At 48.6% G+C, this 18,726-nt stretch overlaps 1 protein-coding gene and 1 long non-coding RNA gene across 3 annotated transcripts in view; one reads left to right on the top strand and one right to left on the bottom strand.

The window, feature by feature from the left end:
* PYGL (glycogen phosphorylase L) overlaps positions 1-8,201 on the bottom strand; it is a 35,185-nt gene extending 26,984 nt beyond the window's left edge. The window contains exons 1-3 of one of the 2 annotated variants that reach the window (XM_046654693.1): positions 7,899-8,201; positions 3,014-3,115; positions 744-822 (exon numbers count right to left, since the gene is read on the bottom strand). In XM_046654693.1, the coding sequence (XP_046510649.1) occupies positions 744-822; positions 3,014-3,115; positions 7,899-8,141 (424 nt within the window). In that variant the 5' untranslated portion in view covers positions 8,142-8,201. The remainder of the gene's footprint in view (positions 1-743; positions 823-3,013; positions 3,116-7,898) is intronic. The other variant, XM_046654692.1, reaches the window with a different exon arrangement.
* A 3,893-nt stretch (positions 8,202-12,094) lies between these two features.
* On the top strand, positions 12,095-15,296 carry LOC124233515 (uncharacterized). Its single transcript, XR_006887086.1, has 3 exons — positions 12,095-12,231; positions 12,975-13,115; positions 14,505-15,296. It is a non-coding gene; the product is annotated as an uncharacterized LOC124233515 (long non-coding RNA).
* The last annotated feature ends 3,430 nt before the right edge of the window (positions 15,297-18,726 follow it).

The following is an 18,726-nucleotide window of genomic DNA, read 5'->3' as shown; positions in this document are numbered from 1 at the left end:
ATGCTCCATACTTACTTACCTATTCTCTTACCATTGGACATTAGGTTATTTCTAACACTTTGCTTTAACAAACAATACTGTAACAATTTTCTTTACATGCCTCCATGTGCACACGCTTGAGTATTTCTTTGGGGTAGATTTCAGGAAGTAGAATTCCTTCATGGGGATGCATATTTTTAATTTAATAGAATTAGTATTATATTTTTAATGTTTTCCTCTATATTTGTTGAAAAATCATTTCTTGGATAAAGCAAAGAACTCAAATTGCATCCATACAAAAAAAAGGATATTAATTACCTAAACACACCAGCAATAAAACAAATGTATCATTGCCAACTAGTCAATCACAAAGCAAGCTGTCAAGCGCACCAGACACAACACAACAGTCAACAACTTGGGTCACACGCACAAGTGTGTGATGGAACCCTTCGAACAGATAACAGCGAATAAAGAGGCCGCTGTGGAAACCCTTGAGGGCACAGGAAGGATCCGGTCCACTCTGAGGTTTTAAGCAATGTCTCCAAGGGCTTTAAGCAACGTCTCTTTAGTTCAAGTTCCCTTCTCTAGTGTTTGTCTAGAACTGCTCAAACCACAGCGCAAACTCGAAAACAAATATACCTACACCAGGTCACACCTTGCACTCCTCCAGAAAGCCTGTCTACTTCTTCTAAGCTTGGCTGTGCGTGGCATCTCAGAGGGCACCAATCGGCCAGACAGCATGACACACTCACGACGCCACTTACCAGCAAGCCTCCCAAGACCTCCGTTGCCGAGCCCGGCATCTTCTTCAATTTCTTCTAATTCCTCCATGTCCAATCCGAGCTGGAGACGAAAGGAGAACAACGTGGATGTGGATACAAATGCGGGCCATTTCAGGGACAACCGTCATACCTACAGCTCCACACCACCCAATCCTGGCAGCTCAGGCAGCTGGTCTGGTGTCGGATGCCCACTGCAGACACTACTGACTACAGCTGCAAACCGTGTGAGATGGCACAGCAGCCGCTTGGAGAAGAGCGTGGGCTCTAAGTGTCCGTTCCTGCCTCTGTCACTTCTTAGTCATCTAACCCTGGGCAAGGGGTAAACCTTTCTATGCATCTCTTCTCTTATTTAAAAAATGAGGCTAACGGTACCTACCTTGTTTAGGGCTGTAGTGATTAAGTGAGATTCCACAAAGAAAGCATTTAGAATTATTCCTGGGCAGATATTTCTCAGTAAACGTTAGGTATTGCTACTTCTTAAAGTTGTATTTTGTGCTGTTTGGGTAAAACTTCAGAAACAGTCTAGGACCAAGCGGACACTAACTGGGCTGAAGGATTTTGAAAATTACCAAAAGGTGTAAGGTCAGACTTTCCGGGATGGACTAAAGTTCATCTTTTCATGACCACAACATATTTACTCAGTGGGGTCAATGGTTGTTAACCCAAAACCTGTTAGTGACTCCTGCCCAGGGGCCTGAGGCCAGACAGCAGGCAGTAATGTGGTCCAGCTAGAAAGGGCTACAATCCCCTACTTCTCTCTGGGATGGATAAGAAGCTCTGAGAGGCCAAGGAGCATCTGTGACCTTGCGGATGGTTGGAACTGGCTACCACCCAGCTCCCGGCCCAAAAGTGCTGGGACTTGACCAGCCAGAGCCACCGGCACCAGTGTCAGAACTCTGCAGCCCTGGAGAGCACTCTGGACTGCTTATCTTACAATGAGGAAATTGATGGCAGGCAGACTAAGTGACCTGTCCCAGGCCGACTAGATAATGATCCACCTATGCTTAGCTAATGATGGTCTGTTGTGAAATGACTGTATTCTTACCGAAAGTGATGCAATCCATGAAATTAGATAGTATTTAAAACGGAGAAATAATTCACTCATTTGAAAAGATGTGCATAGGATGAACTGTACTTGGAGTGATGCCCCAGTCTCCATGGAGCCACCCATTTGGATCCCTACCCTTACACCAAAGGTTGCTTTCTCACACGAGTCTCGATAATTAAATCTTTCAAGAGTTCAGAAATGGCTTTGCTTCTGTTCGCTGTCGAAGGGGCTCTCGGATTTGCTCCCTGGTGACTTGAGGTCACTGGGGTCCTCGTGCAAGTCGACTGCTAACGCTAACATTCAGGACTTTTAAAATTCTAATAACAAAAGTCCGGAGTAGGATATAAACCTTGAGCATGCAGACACGGTTCCTTCACCCCACCTGGTGATATGCTAGTCCAAGGGAGGTGTATCATCTTCAGCTGATTTCAGGGGAAGCAAAGGAAATGGCTGTGGAGTGGGGCTGAACGGCTATTTCACAGGAAATGCGCCACATGAGGAAATTACCCACGTGAAGGGGGCTGGCCCTTAGGCCAAGCAGCTGGCCAAGAAGGGCACGATCCCACACCCAGGACAAGGAGCAGTGTGGACGGTCTCCCATTTGGAACGTCTTTGCAGACTCACACGCCTCCTTCCAACCACAGGTATGAGATCCCTGAGGCTCAGGGCAGAAACAGTTCAAAATGCTCATAGAAACAAATGAGCACATTAGGTTTAAGACCTCAGGCTCCTGCTGAAGGAGGAAGTGTATGTCACATCTCATTAAGCAAGAGAGAAAGTCTGATGCCAGAATTTCAAAAGCTTATTTTTTCACATATTGCCGTGATACATGAATAATAGTCAAACTTTGATCACTTTTTTTAAAAGTAAACAGGAGCCCAAAGTAAAGCTTGTGATTCTGAAAGCAGGGACCCAAGTTCTTTTAAAAGCCTTGTTCAGATGCTAATTTCTAAAACGTTATTTGCTGGGGAATGCTGTCAAGAACGTTGATTGCAAAAGAAAATTCTCATGAGGCAAAGCTAGTTCTCTAACCTAGTTTCTCTTAAGCCAGAGGTCACCAGGAGTTTATATTTCTAATAATCTTTAATAGCCATGTCTATAGGCACAATCTTTCACTTTTTTTTCTGGTGCTATATCTCCAAGGTTCCTGACTAGAACTTGAAGTTTAAGGGGAGAGGATGAGAGAAATACGGAGACGATGTACCTGGTAAATGGCCTCGTCACAGGCATTCTGCAGGCCAAGGTTGATCATGGTGTTCTGCAGGGTTCGGCCCATGTAAAATTCTAAAGAGAGGTAATAAACCCTCTGAAACAAAGAAATGAGGTCATGTTAACCCTATAAGGCCAGGCTTACCTGTCCACATTAAACCCAAGGTCAGCAACAGGAGACAAACAGGCAGGACGACCTTAACCAAGGTTCAGATGAGACCCCAGCCACGTGTGAGGGGCTGAATAAAAGCACCACTGACAACCAACCTCAGGAAAACCATTTTATACCTATTTTTGGCAAATTAGTTCTGTATCTTTTATTTCCAGGGAGAAAAAAAGCAAACTCATCCAACTAATTAGTTTCAATATTTTGTGTTTTTCTTCCTTCCCATTCATGAGCCTCATGAATTATGCATGTTTTGGACAAAGACAGTCAGATGGCCACAGCCCACCACGCGTTGTGAGACAGTTACAGGGCGAGAGTCGAGTGGGGTTGGCTGTGACCATCTCAACTTATCCAAGAAAGACAGAGACGAACTCCTTTGCGACACCCCGATGGCTAGAAAGTATTCCTCCTTCACTGATGCTGCAAGTAATATTGCAATTACTTTAGAATTAAAATCATTCTAGAAAGTCTACAAACTTGCAATAACAAAAAACTACCTCCCGTTTATTGGCGTTTGTTCTTGGCGGAATGGGAAATTTATCAAATTAGAAACTGTTTGCCTTTGACAAAGTCAGTCCTATCAGAATTGAAAGTGAACGGTGCAGATGTCAGATTTGCCTAAAACCTTTAAAAATACAAGCGCAGTTTACTAATTTAAAAAAAGAAAGACATCAGTGAGTAACTTCTTCATTTTCTTTTACAGTATCTTACTCTGCATATCAGTCCTTTCTTTTCCACCAAACACAAAACAGAAACCTGTAAACGCATCAGTATCAAGTCATATCAAATTTTAGGAACTCTTTCATTTCCCAGTAGGCAGACTCAAAAAGAAAAGTACCTGGCTAGCTGAAAATATAAAAAAATTATGAATATAGTTCAATATAACAAAGGCCTAGTGTAATATTTAACTCATTAGCTAAACATATATACTTAAAATAAAACATTAAGTGAAAACGTCAATTTAGAAATTTCACTTTTTCCCACTTGCATTTTACGAAACAATTGAATTCTGTCTTCACAGGAATAGTCAACATCCGTATCTTAGTGGGCCATCCAACACTATTTTCCACAGCACATTGTCTTTATTTTTATCCAAGTTGTTTGAATATATATAACACTGTCATTAGAGCCCTCATCAGCTTATTAGATGCCTTGTGTGAATTGGGAACAGGTATCTTTCCTATGGCAGACATAGGCCAAGGAGGCACATGGTGCCACTCACCCCCATGGCTGGTGCCCTTGTACACCAGGACCCTGTGTCACAGGAAAGAGCATCTCAAGTCACAAATACCCATCTGCAGAACATCAGGGCACCATATATATAAATCCAACGCTTGCAATTGTGAGGTCATGCCCCCAGAAATAACGACTGCATCTGTGTTAAATTTCTTTGCCTCCCTTTTAACGATTCCAAATTAGCATGGACTTAAGACATTTCAAGGTCTTCCTTAAAAAAAGGTGTTGCTCAAAATAAAGTAATTGAGAGAGCCTCTCAATGGCAGACTTTACAAGGACATGAACGCAAGGTGATTTCCTATTTTTTCATAAACTATTTTGGGGGGGACCTCACCTTATATTTCGGGATACGTAAGACCTTGAAAAATAGATCTCGCTCATTCTCTTAGTGGTCTCTAAACATTTATTACATACTCCTGGTAGTAAAATATTTGAGCTTCTCCAATACACCTTATAAACTATATGCATGCACTACTTACTATTTTATGTACATTTTCCAAAAACTGGACATTTTCAAAAGGTTTGTAAAGATAAAGAAGACATAACAATAACCAATATTTTAAAATAATTTTAATGTTATTCCTAGCATCGATCAGAGGACCTGGGTGATGCGAGGTCGGTGAGCCAAGGAGTCAAAAGAAAGATCTCTTGGACTCTCAAGATCTGGCAGTAGTGCTCTTTTATTTAGAGAATAGTGTGGAATAGCATGGGGACAGGACCCACGGGCAGTCAGAGCTGCTCCTGCCCTGAGTTGAGGGTTAGGGCTAATTTTATAAGGCATGGGTACGTGACTTATTTTTACTGGAAAAAGAAAAGATGATGTAAAAAGTCATTAAATGATTTCAGTGCAGATGGGGTCTGGTTATTGTGTGGTCATATAACTTTAGATATGAATCTGGCCATATAGATCGGCATGTAGGTGAGAATGCCCTGGGCTTCTCTCCCTGGGGCAGCCCTAATTCATATCATAAAAAAATCCACCGGGTCATATAGTTTGGCTTGTAGGCCAGGTCACCTTGGGCTTCTCTAGCTGGGGCAGCCTTAATCCACATCACTGGGTACTTTGAGAAGACCACAGAGACTTGCAGGACAGGCCAGAGTTGAGCGTAGAGACGCATGGTAGGAAGGGCATTCCACCTGAAGGGTGCAGTGAGGGCAGAGGCCCTGGAGTGGGGCGTACAGGGCATGGATGGGACAACAAACTGGTTTGGTGGGAGAGCAAGGTAAGCCCAGGCGAGGGTAGTGGGAAAGCAGATGGGAGGCACAGGTCCACCTGGACTGAGAGGGGCCTCAAATGCTTGATTAAGGGCTGTGGCAGGAACGGAGAGCCATCCATAGCTGAGCAGAGGGCAGGTGTGTTGCTTGAAGAAGCTGAATGGGATGGCAACGTACAGAATGAGATGGCCTCGTAAACTCAGATGCCTTTGTGAGCCAGGCAGAGAAAATAAATGAAGAAAGGAGGTCACGTAAAACAATGAGGAGGACGAGGTCAAGAACGGAGTGCACACGGCCTGACCGAAGGCACAGGAAACGAAACTGCTTGAAGACATCTCGCTGGCCAAACCAAGTATGTCTGCCAGCCACTCCAGACAAACGCTACCGCTTCTGGGCAGCAAGGAAACCCCTTAGAAGTCTACCAGCAGCCAGGGTCTCAATCTAGGCCGAGAGGTGGGAATGGGGGAGAACGGGTTATTTACGGCAACCTGCAGGAATCGGCAGAATTTGACAACGTGTCGAACGGGGATTACGGGAGGAAATCAAGGGTGAGTCTGAAGTTCCGCGTCTGGGGGACCGTCAGGACGGCACGGCCACTCACACCAGGAACACAGAAGATGGGGCGGGACTGGGAGGGACAATGACTAGAGTTTGAGGAAACAGCAGGAGGTCTGGGTGTGGTCACCAAGCACTTGGAGACATAGGAATCGCGTTTGGAAACGAACGCAGACTACAGACGCAGACGCGGGGCTCATCTCCAGTTGCGGGAGAGCAGGGGAGGCGGAGAGAAGCCCGCGCACGCGCACGCCCCCTCTCTGCGCGCCCCTCCCTCTCCGTGCGCCCCTCCTCTCGGCAGCCCCCCTCTCCGCTCCCGAGCGCAGGGACCTGCGGTTTAGGTGAACGACCGTCACAGAGCGGGTACTTCATTAACACGGACGGAGTGAATGCTGTTCACTGTGCGTCCCCACCGGAACACCTGGCTGCACTCGAGTAGGAAAGGAGAGCGCAGCGGACCCCGAAGTCTGCGAAGTCCCGGAGGAGCCGCTGGAGGAGGACACTGGGCGAGTGTGTTCTCTGATGCTAAATGCTACGGGGAGGGGAGGGGGTAGGTGCTAAAGCATGGCTCTTCATCTCACTCGCCAGCCTAAAAACGTGAAAAGTCATTTAGGGGCGGTATGGTGCGTTGTAGCGTCCCCTCCATGCAAATAAAAAAAGAGACAGTATGTGTCCACCCAAAGGGTTTTCTAAGGACGTGTTTCAGCAGTTGCCGCCTTGGGGCAGAGGCCCCGCCCTCTGGCGCGAGGACCAGGAAGCGTCGTCACAGCGGCAGTTCCTCACCAGAATTTACTTTCTTTTGCTCAGGGTTTCGCTGGGCAGTGGGAATAGGGACTATTCTTTTCTTCTTCATGCTTTTATGTATTTAAAAAATTCCTCATACATCTTTACAGGTATTTCCACTGCCTCCAGGACACATCTTCCTCACCCTTCCCGTGTGCGTCCGACCAGCTCTCCCAGTCTCCTCCCCCAGCAGACTCGCACCCACCCCCTGCAGCGCCCGAAGCTGCTGCTCCCTGGCCCTGCGCAACACCGTCCCTCTGCCTGCACGTCCTCCTCAGTCCTCCCGCCCAACTTCCCGGATGGGTCAGTCGGGGACGGTGCCCGCTGTGCGCCCGAAAGCACGCTAAGGGGCCCTGCACGCCAGCCCCGCGCAGGGGACGGGGGCGGCCTGTGCGCAGCCTCGCTGCGCAGCCCCCGGGCAGGTCTGAGTCCGGAGCGCGTCCCGGCCCGCGGCCTCCGCCCCGCAGGGATCCAGGAAGTCCCGGGGCTCCTCGCCCCGCTCGGCGGAACTGGGGGGACTCGGCCCCTCCCTCTGCTCCCCCCTCGGGCAGTCCCCACAGAAGCCGCGACTCCGCGTCATCCACGCGTCCCCCAGTCTCGTCCTCCGAAGGCTCTCCGGGTAGTGGGGCGCCTTCCTCCGGCTCCTCTTCCGTCCTCCCCCTTCCCCCAGCTCTTCCTACCCTTTGGCAGACTCTATATATTTGTCCCCCTCCCTAAACAGGAGCTTCTCCCGGACCGGCCATTTGTCCGTCTAGTTCAGGCCGACGCGGGGCCGAGACCTGCGCCCGGGGCGCGCGGACTCCCGGTCAGTGCGGGGCGGATGCTCGGAAAGTCCGCGATCCCCGAGGCCGCGAGGAGGCCGGGGGGCCGCAGGGGTTCGGGGGGCCGGGCGCCGAGGCGAGGACGCGTCCCCCCGCGGCCGTACCTTGGGGCACCGCTCGTAGTAGTACTGCTGCGTGCGGATCCAGCGGCCCACCAGGTGGTCGCGCACCGTGTGCGCCAGCGCGAAGAAGTAGTCGCGGGGAGTGGCCACGTTGCGGTCCTTGACCAGCGTGAAGTGCAGGTGCCGGTTGAAGCCCTTCTTGAGCTCCGCCACGTTCTCCACGCCCACGATGCCGCGGATGCTGATCTGCCGCCGCTTCTCCTGGTCCGTCAGCGGCTTGGCCATCGCGGCGGCGGTGGCGGGCGGACCCGGCGGGACTGGACTGGACTGGACTGGACGGGGAGGGCGGCCCGGCGCCGCTTTTGAGGCGGAGAGTCCGGGGCCCGCCCCTCGGCCCCGCCCGCCGGTCGGTGTCCTGGCCCCAGCGGCTGGGGCGGAGCGGACGGCGGGGGTGGACGTGGGGAGCGGGGTGGACGTGGTGGGGGGTGGGGGTGGATGTGGGGAGCGGGGTGGACGGCACGGGGCGTGGGTGGGGCTGCCGGGACCCCGCGGGACCCTCTGGGCAGTTGCAGGTGGCCCTCGGCAGGTCGCCGAGCCTGGGAGCGCCCATCAGATCTGCAGAACCTGGGGCAGCGTCGGTCTTACCTCCCACTCTAGATTCTTGGAGACAGGAGGATGCCTGTGTGGGCAAGCACGTTGCTGGCAAACTTGTGCTGTCATTATCATTGTTATTGTTTCTCACCTGGAATGGGACCCACCATGAGCATCCGGAGGGATCCTGGAGAGTCGGCACACTCCCACTTCAGTTGTCCCACCCTCTTGTCCGTCGGTGGCATCGCCCCGTCTTGGATCCGAGACCTCAGAAAGGGGTCCCCGACGCCCCCTGTTTTCAATTATTTTGGGGAGACTCAGGAATTCCGGGTTTCCTGATTCCTCAAACCCGTGCTTGCTCTGTCCGGAGCGTCTTCTGCTCGTTGCAGAGACAGTAAGAATCTGCAAGTCCTGAGCTGAACCTTGGGGCCGAGTATGTGGCAGGGGCTCTACTCTGAATCACTTTTCAACCCAAGGGGGCGAAGAGGGGAGAAAAGAAAAGGTCATGTGTGTGAAACGAAGGGGTAACTGGCCGAGCGGGCGCCAGAGCAGTCTGTGTGAATCTGGGGGCGGCTGATCTTTGCACCCTCCCCTCCAGCTTGGGTGGTGTTTGTGTGTGTGTGTGTGTGCGCGCGCGCGCATGTGTGTTTAAACCTTGGCAAAGGCAAATGCGTGGTATTTTTGGCCGCCAGAGGCTTTTTCTTCTTCAGCAAGTAGTACGTATTAATGTATTACTTTAAAAGCAGTCCGTTGCCAGAATTGAGTTTTCCAAAAAAAACTTAGTACAACTGATTAATAGACTTTACTTTCAGTGATAAACCCAAGCTGATTCCTTTGAGTAGATGTGTTGGTAGGGGATGGGATTATTTGACTCAGGCTAAATGCAGCCCCCACCATGGAAATGAAAGTTCAAACCACATAGATCTGGCAAAATATCCAGACCCTTGTCCTCCCAGCTTCTGGGTTCAGACTTTGGGGCAGAGCTGAGACTGCGCTGGATGCTTACACAATCCCGATGACCTGCAGGGGAAAGCATTTATGGGGGACAGGGGCATGACAGCTGGGCCATCTGGATGAGGCCAGAAATACCCTGAATTAAGAGGGAGAGTGGAGCCACATCAAAATGATTGGACTTAAAAATAACCAGGCTTGTGTGGTAAAGTTTCAGGGGAGGCTGAAAGGGAAGTTCCTTTGAAAAATTGGATAATAAAGAATGTGTTTTTTTCAGTCAGCTTTGAATATCCCTAGGACCCTCCTAGCTTTAACCTAGTGTTGGGTCATTCACACGTTGGTGTGAAATAGTTCCCTCAGCTTTAACAGCTGGATAGAGGAATAGGGCAGAGCAGAGGGATGAGGGAAGCTGGGTCTGAGTCCATCTTACTCCCAGGGAGGCCTCTGGGCAGCAAAAGGCAACACAATGTCGCGACACCCGGGGTGGGGTGAGGAATTAGGGTGCAAAGACACCACAGGCAAACATGCTCTTTCTTAGTTTTGCTTAAGACAGTTTCAAACAGGTGGATCCTAGCCTCCCCGTCCACTTAGATGTACTAAATCCTTGTTGGAAACCCAGGATAACGATGTACCAACAAACCCTCCATTTACCTGATTCAGTTTCCAGTCCGTGAGCCTGCACCCTGAGCTGCCATCTCTCAAAGGGGAAAACCTGTGAACTACAGAGTGTGGGGAACCATCAACCCCGTCTTAAAGAGAACAGACGGTGCCAGGCGATGTGGGGCATGCCGTCGACCCGGTCTTCAGTCCCTCTTCACTTCTCTTTCAGTCTTTCTGCAGAGTCTCTGGTGTGAGCATGTCTAACACTTGTCAATCTGCATTTTTAAGAGAAAGAGGCCCAGACTCTACGCCTTCTCCAGGTTTCAGCATCTAAGTAGAATTTAATAATGCTGTCTTCCACTTATGGTAAATGATGTCTGTTACACTCTGATATAAACTTTACTTTTTAAATTTTAGGTTAAAATGAAATTTACGTAAAGAAAAACAGTGTATTTTGGCTGGTACATGGGTTGGCCAAAAAGTGCTCTATAAATGTAACTGAAGTTTGGGAAACACGGAGCTGTGGTCTCCCAGGCCCCTTTGAAATCTAACACCTGCTCCAGCTGTTCTGGTCCAGGACACTGAGGCCTAGAGGGGTCAAGTTACTTGACCAAGAAGATTGTTCTCTTTAGAAACCTTTCCTTCAGCCTCTCCCTGACTAGAAACACCAAAACTGTGGCTCCCTGGAAAAGTATCAGCCTGGAGTTGATCACATCGTGTACAGCAACCTTGCCAACAATGACCTGTGTTATTCCTGCTTCCTGTGGCTGCCCTGGTGAAACATGCTTGTGAACAGCGGAACAAACTGTCCGGGCCTCACAGGACGAGTAGAAGTTGCCCGCTGTCGGGAAAGGACTTGGGAAAGTGTTAGTCTGGGTCTTCAGAGAAGCAGACACTAAGACAGGATTAAACATGCAAGGATTTAATTAGGGCAGATGCCTGAGGGAGAGAAGATGTGGAGGGAGCCAGGTTACCCTGGGAGCGTCTGACCAAAGTGTGCCTGACCCCAGGGAAGGAGAGACGGTGGGAGGAACGGAGGGAGCATTGTAGACTGCCCTGCAGTCCCCAGAAGATCCGTCAGGGCCACCGGGCAGCTCTGGAGCCAAAGTCCACTGTCAGAGGTGTCCCCATGCTATTTGAGTCACTGATGGAACACCCCTGGGGGGGGGTGGCCTCAGCACAAACATAGGCAGGGTGTCCCTGGCCCTTGCTCCGTTGTGCCCCTGCAGTTGGAGCTCTGGGAGGCCCATCCTGGTGGCCGCCACAGAAGGGTACTCGGTAAACAGGTGTTGGTTAACAGCCAGGCGTTGCAGTGGAGGCTTGTTGTGTGGGCACCTTCGGATTCATGGAAACCATAACCAGCATTTCCCGTGGGCTCTGGCCAGGCTCGTGATGGACTTTCCCTCATTTACTCCCCTCACCAGCTCTGTGAGGCAAGTTCTGTTTCTCTTCCCATTTTACAGATGAAGAAACCGAGGCTCAGAGAAGTTAAGTAGCTTGTGCAAGATCACTGACAAGTTAGTGGCTGAAGAGGTTTTCAACCCTTGGCAGATGGCTCCTCTGAAACAGGGTTTGGGATCTGGTGGGTGACCCTGAACCCTGCCTACACCTTGGCTGACTGGCTCACCCCGTCCACTTGGTTTGTTTTGTACTGTCCTCTGCCCTTTCGACCTACTTCTACTCAGATCTGAAATCCAGGGAAAGGCCAGAGGTCCCAAGTGGCCCCACCGCAGGTCATTGGCTCTCTGGGCGTGGGTGGCATGAGAGCTGAGCTGAGCTTTGTGCCTGCTGAGTGAATTTAAGGACATTTCACTCAGTATATTTGTGTATGAATCTGTCAACCAAGGTTACTAGCAGGGCTCTGCTGTGTTAAATAATTAGTGAGATGGCCGAGCTCCATTGAGTGCCCCCAGAATCTGCAGACAGCACGCTGACCACATGGCCATCTCCGTGACCGGCTGTGACTGTGACCATTTGCTTGTTATCCAAATATATTTGACTGTCTTGAAGCAAGCGGGTGTTCCTGGCGCCTTCAGGTTCTGTCGTGTTTGATTTGTTCATTAATACGGTGGTTTGGCTTGTTAGGTGTGGTCCAGAGGGAGTTCCTAAAAAGCTGGAAATATTTAACTGACAACCGTCTTCCCCCTCAAATCTGTGCTGCTTTTGACGTGCCTGTTGTGGAACGTGCCCAGACTGGAGAGTCACTCAGTGCCTCAGTTTCAGCTTCTGCAAAGTAAGGACGATGCTCTGTGTCCTGTTCACTCCACAAGATGGCTAAGCTCCAAAAGGTGTGAGTGGAGAAGAGTGAGGAAGTGTTGAAAGCGTCCTTGAGATGTCACCTTTTGTGTTGGGTTGGTATTTTAGATATTAGCCAATGTTTCACTTTTCTCCAGCCCTTGTGTTTATAATCTCGGGGAGGGATATAGGGGCTTTCCTGGTTTGGATGGCTGGCCTGTGTTAACACTTGAGAGACTCTAGGACCCCGGGCTGCGGAGGCTGGGGCAGGAGTGGGAGGGGACACACAGAGTGGGGAGCAGGGATGTCCCTGGTCTCAGATGGGGTGTCTGCTTCCTGGGGAGGCAGCACAAACCCCAGGTGGGCTGTGGATCATCTGAGCGCAGCCGGGACACCACTCTGCTTCCTCGGAAGATCCAGGGAGGGCCCCAGGGTGGAAGTGGCTGCCTGGAGGCTCTCTGCAGTGAGGGCTTAGCCCTGGTCACAAGAACTCCTTGTCCGGGGAGGCTGGGGCAGCCCTCCGCTCAAGGCTGGCTCTGAGAATGCCCAAGGGAGGTGTCGAAGCCTGAGGCTCCCCTCCCTACCCCGCCCCGGTTACATGGACTAAGTGACCGAGCTCACATGTTTCCCTTCCTGGAGGAATGAGGGTTCAAGTGAGAAATTAAGCTGACATAAGAAAATAAAGCCACATTTCTTGCACACCTTGGTTTATGTTCTCCTTCTGTTCACTTTTCTCTCCAGTGTTATTACTCATGCAGCCAGACGCATGTTTCAGAAGAAGCCTTTGACTCATTATGGGCATGAATGAGGAGATTCATTCTGGGAGAATTTTGCAAAGAGATATGAACACACCCTGACAGAGGAAGGGAAGTGAGAAATGTGGTAAGCACAAGGTTTCCACAGATAATGACAATGCACCCAGCCCTGGACTTGGCCTCCGGTCCCCATCTCAGGGTCTTTGTCACGCAGACCCTCAGGGACTCACATTCTGACTTGCCCTTTGCATGCAATTCATTAACTGCAGGCATTAACCCTATAAATCATACAGGCTCCTATACTAATATTATTGATTTTTAGAATTTTGTTCACTTAGGGCGTAAACCTAAGGAATGACCAACACCATGGTCTCAAATGCCAGATCTTTACCGTAAGCTTTCTGAGCTGTCTAATTACCCACCTCTGAAGCTCTAACCGATAAGGTACTGAGACACTGAGGGGTAACACTGGCTTAAAACACATAATACAGAAAAATAGCTTCTTTCCACTTAGTATTTTCCAGGATGGAGCATGGGCGTCGGGGTGACCTATTGAAAGCTGGTCTCGTGCACAAACACAGGGCCGTTCTTTTGTGTTTCTTCTTGTCTTAGGTGGATTATGGTTCATTAAGCATAGTTTTGCAGAGGATAATCTCTGTTTTTCACATTCAATGTTTCTAATTCACTGGTGTATTAGAAAATATTTGTTCACCTCCTTTGTGTCCAGCATCATGCCGAGCACTCGGGGCGCACCAGTGACCCACAGTCACTGTGCCAGGCACACTGTCCCCCATTTCCTGGGAACTGACTGCCTCTCTGTAGCTGCCCCTCCCCCTTTATACTTAAGTATCAGTCCACAGACTTATTGTGGGAGTGGCCATCTTACACCAATGACCCCAGGACTCCCCTGTGTTCATATCTCTGGTGAAAGAAGGACCTGGAAGTATTGGCCACCTTGGAACGTCAACAAAACAAGAATTGAATGATCACCCACTGTATGCCACATACTGTGCTCACTCTTAATGTACAAAAATATAGGCCATAGTCTCTGCCTTCCTAAGAACTTTTAAACTAGGCTGAGGCAGCACACTCATATGAAAATACAAGGCAGCATCTGCTAAAGGAAAACTGACTGGCCCAGACCTTAAGTGCCATCTGAGTTTACAGGAAGGAAAGAGCATCTCGTGTTTGTCTTGGAGCCACACGACAATACCCATTTCTCTTTCTTCCTGAAAGTTCTGTCTCCTCCTCCGCCCTCTTGAGTGACAGTATCTTAGTCATTGAATCATAATACATTTCCAGTTTAAGATGAAAACACGAAGCTTCACTCCACTCATAATTCCATGGTGAATCGTCTTCTCTATTTTTGAGGAAAAGATCCAGCGTGAGAACTGCAGAGACAGGCTCGCACCGGCAGGTGGAGGAATTCGCCGCTGAAACTCAGGCCACCCAGTGGTTCAGCGAAGGATGTGATGGCAATTTTAACAACGGCTTTCTTTCTCTTTCTTTGTTCCAGATCTTTATGCACCAAAACACTCTGAAAAAATTACTCCTATTCTGAAGAAGATAAATCAAAACGGATTATTTTCATCACTCTAGCCAGAACATAAAGTAGATGGCACTTTCTCTCTTTCGTAATCTTAGATGTAATACATTGAAATCTAAAGAAATAATTTATTCTCATAAGAATGCTGAAGTAATCTCAAAAACAAAAAAAGCCTGGGGTCTTAACATCCTTATGCTGATTCAGCACATGTGCAGAGGTGGGTGTGCTGGTGGCTTGGTCTTCCCAGTCAACCATCCGAGTTTCCAGGATTGGATAGAGCAGAGGGTCTCCATCCTGGTCTATCTGGGGTCCATCACGAGGTTTCAAGCCTGTCTGGACATGTCTGTGAACTGGTGATACAGGCCTGAGTGACGTCAGTGTGCCTGGAGAGGCTGTAGTCATCCGTGCTCTTGGGGGGTTTGGTATATCTGGGCACGTCTAGCAAGCCGTGGGCGGCTGCTGGAGGCTGAGGAGACTCCTGGGTGAGACTTCACCCTGAGGGTGGAAGGAATCTGGTGATCAGCTTGAGCCTGGAAGAAGCATCATCAGTAAGTCTGCTCGCATTGGAGCAGTTTCCTGATCCTGTTCCCCGGTCTGGCCCCCTGGAGGCATGTGTTCCATGGGTACATAGAGGGCTGTCAGTAAAAACAGAAAGAGCTTTCTCACTAAGCTTTATAAAAAATACTCAGACCCCAGCAACACTGTTTTACTTTCCCTGTGAACAGGTGAGTCATTCCCTGACACTTCAGCCCAGAGGAGGGTGTGCAGGAACGGCTGGGCTCAGTGGGTGGAGGCGTAGCCGGCAGGACTGGGAGAGTGGAGACACCTTCTGGAGACCCCCAGAGATATGGGACTTGGAGTGCAGGGGCTGGACGTTTGCTAAGGCAAGGGGAGCAAGAACCAGTGACATCTGTATTGGAGTTAATGAGACGTCCTCAAAGGCTCCTAAGACCTGGAGAAATAAGCATTACATGTATGCTATTAGCCAGTTCCTAGAGTTATTGAACACTTACTAAAAGAACCTTAATAACTATGTCTCTCTTTTGATGCGTAGGCTCTTTGCAAAATCCCCATTTTGGGTAATATTTTTATAGCAGTAAAACACACTTACAGACAGGAGTATAAATCTTAGGTTGTATCACAACGAATTTTTACAAATCAATCACTCGTGCAAACCCCACCTAGACTGAGCTGGGAACATTAGGAGCAGCTCAGAGCCCTCTCTTGTGACCCTTCCACTCTCCCTCCCTAAGGGTAATCGTGACCCTGGTTTCTGATATTCCAATATTACTTTTGCCTCTTTTAAACTTTGTAAGTGGAATTAATTCTATAGTACATCTCTATTTTGTCTGACTTTTTAACAGAGCATTATGTCTGTAAGTTTCATTTATGTTCTTGCCAAATTTCTAGGTCTTCATTGTTGTATAGTATTCTATTATATGAATGTAGCACGATTTTATTTATCCATTTTACTGGTGATGGACATTTAGACTGTATCCAGTTTTTGGTTATTATGAACAAAGCTGCCATAAAAATATTGGTACGTTTTTACTGCACATCACGTGCCCTCATTTCTGTTGGGAATGTAATTGCTAGATCTAATATGCAAGTTTTTCAATTTATTATTTATTTATTTATTTTTGAGGAAGATTAGCCCTGAGCTAACATCTGCCACCAATCCTCCTCTTTTTTGCTGAGGAAGACTGGCCCTGAACTAACATCCGTGCCCATCTTCCTCTGCTTTATATGTGGGACGCCCACCACAGCATGGCTTGACAAGCGGTGCTATGTCCGTACCTGGGATCTGAACTGGTGAACCCCCCCGCCGCCAAAGTGGAACGTGTGAACTTAACCACTGTGCCACTGGGCCGGCCCCTAATATATAAGTTTTAATGCCATGTTTTTCTTCCCCATGTGGAAAACGTAGTTTGACTATAGATGTATGGTTCTCTTGAGGTAAAGGGATTGAGGAGACGAAGAAAGTAAATTTGACTAGGAGGCCAGGAAGAAAGCGTTGGCATTCCTTAGAGTAGCTGGGTACTGATAATTTTGGTGTTTAACAATACTGAGGCCTCATTAGTTATCATAAGTTATTATGAGTGGTAACAATATAAACTGTTGCATTGCTCATGCCAAATTTAAAAACATTCAGGATAGTTTTCCACCGCTACTTAGAATATTTTTAGGATACCTCCTCCTACAGGCAAATTTTTAATATCAACCCTAAGAAGCTATGCTTAGGAAAGTAATTAAAATTAAAAAAAATCATTGCTGTCCATCAGTGGAGACGGCTGCAGTTGATTGCAGCCCTCACTGTCTGTAGCGTGTACCTACAGACACGGAGGCTGCGAAACATCCCCTGCGAAAAAATGGGTCCTCTCATTTTTTATTTTTAGTTAATCAGTTGACGTCTGTTTTAAGTGTCGACCACCCTGTTTCATGAGTTTAAGCTATAAAGACTGAAGGGAAGCAAACAGCACCAAGTTTGGGTCTCAGGAGACAAATGCTTTCGAGGTGGGCCTCACCCAGAGTCTCTGTGGCCAAAACTACCCCTGGAGTCAGAGTTATCCCACAGACCGTGGCTCAGCTCTGCAGATTCTTCATCTGAGCTACAGGACCGGCCCTAGATTTGTTGGAAACCAACATCTAGTTCTACTTGTTTTCAACTTACAAAAGTAGCATGTGTTTATTCTAGAAAATTTGGAAGGCGTATAAAAATATAGCAAATAAAAATCACATGCAATAGCATCACCCTTTGTTAATATTTTGGGATATTTTCTTTCAGTTATAAATTACTCATTTTTTTTTTCCATAGCTCATGTATTCAACACATATATTTTTGAGAATTTCTTATATACTGATGGCAAAACTGGATAGAACGAGAGATCCTGCAATCTCTTACAGGCTCTCCAAGATGTGAGCTGACCCAACAGAATCCAGAACAAGGCCAAGATCAGAGGTGGTGGCCTGCGGAGAGTGGCTTCTCGGAGAATGCAGACCAGAGTTCACACGGCAGCCCTGAGACAGCTGTTCTTAGAAAGGCCTGCTTGCAAGGTCGGCCCCTGGCCAGCATCTGGGAACGTGGATTTGGGGAGTTTTCCCACCATTCTCTACCTGATAGGGTGGCTCACTGTGCCTAGACTGTTTGCACAAACAATATGTCTACGTGGAATGCCTGCTCTCCTCCTGGGAGCCTGGAGCTTTGACACCTGCTGTGCAGAGGGTCCCTACATGGCCAGCCTCCGATATAAACCTTGGATGCGGAGTCTAATGAGCTCCCTGGTAGGCAGCACTGTGCAGGTGCTGCCACCTGTTGTTGGAGGAGTTAGGCCCATCCGTGCGACTCCGCTGGGAGAAGACTCTGGAAGCCTGCCTGGCTCCTCTGGACTCTGCTCCAGGCACGTTTTTCCTTCACTGATCTGCATTGTGTCCTTTCGCTGCAGTAGACCGTACCTGTAGTCTAACTGTGTCTCAGTCCGTGAGTCCTCCTAGCAAATCACTGAACAGGAGGCTGATCTTGGGGGACCCCTGACGCTGTGACCCACTGGGAAATTAGCTTACCCGATGAGTGATTTCCTCTACATTCACGGTGGCCCTTAGGATAAAGCTGGGAATACAGCTCTTTGGGTGGGGCTCCTCAAATGCAACGTGCCAAGAGTGGAGATCTGAGCAAGAGAAATGGTTTAATGTCCCAGGTGACTTACAGCCACAGGAGGGTTGGGGAGACGGAACATGAGGAACAGTTCCTGTTTAGTCCACATCCTCCGCTGCCTTGGACAATTTCATTGCAGAACAGTCTCACTGGTATGAAAATAATGCAACTACCCACAGAATTCAGTATACCCTCAACACAAATACAGCCCAACGTTTAAGGAAAACCAACAGAATGACAGACATGGATTCAATACCCAGAATTGACACACAAAAGAAAAAGAGTCAATACAGGACACAGAAGAAAACTTAAAAATCAGTACAAATATGTAGTAAAATGGAGACATTTTTGATTGTAGAGTTCTCCTTACTGAGAGCGCTATGTGCGTTAGAAGAAATGTGTTCCTTCGGCGCTGGCTCATTCTTGTTCAATCCTGGGCGTTTTGCTTTCCTCTGCCGTCCCCAAACCACTTAGTCCCCAGCATGGAGGCACTTCTCACGTCAAACTGGCCCTGGTTTATGTAGGTAAGGAAGCTCCTCT

The sequence above is a fragment of the Equus quagga genome, chromosome 2 (assembly GCF_021613505.1).
Source record: "Equus quagga isolate Etosha38 chromosome 2, UCLA_HA_Equagga_1.0, whole genome shotgun sequence".
In the NCBI taxonomy this organism is placed as follows: Eukaryota; Metazoa; Chordata; class Mammalia; order Perissodactyla; family Equidae; genus Equus; species Equus quagga.
Note: the sequence above shows the minus strand (reverse complement) of the source record. Positions and strands in the feature narration are given on the sequence as shown.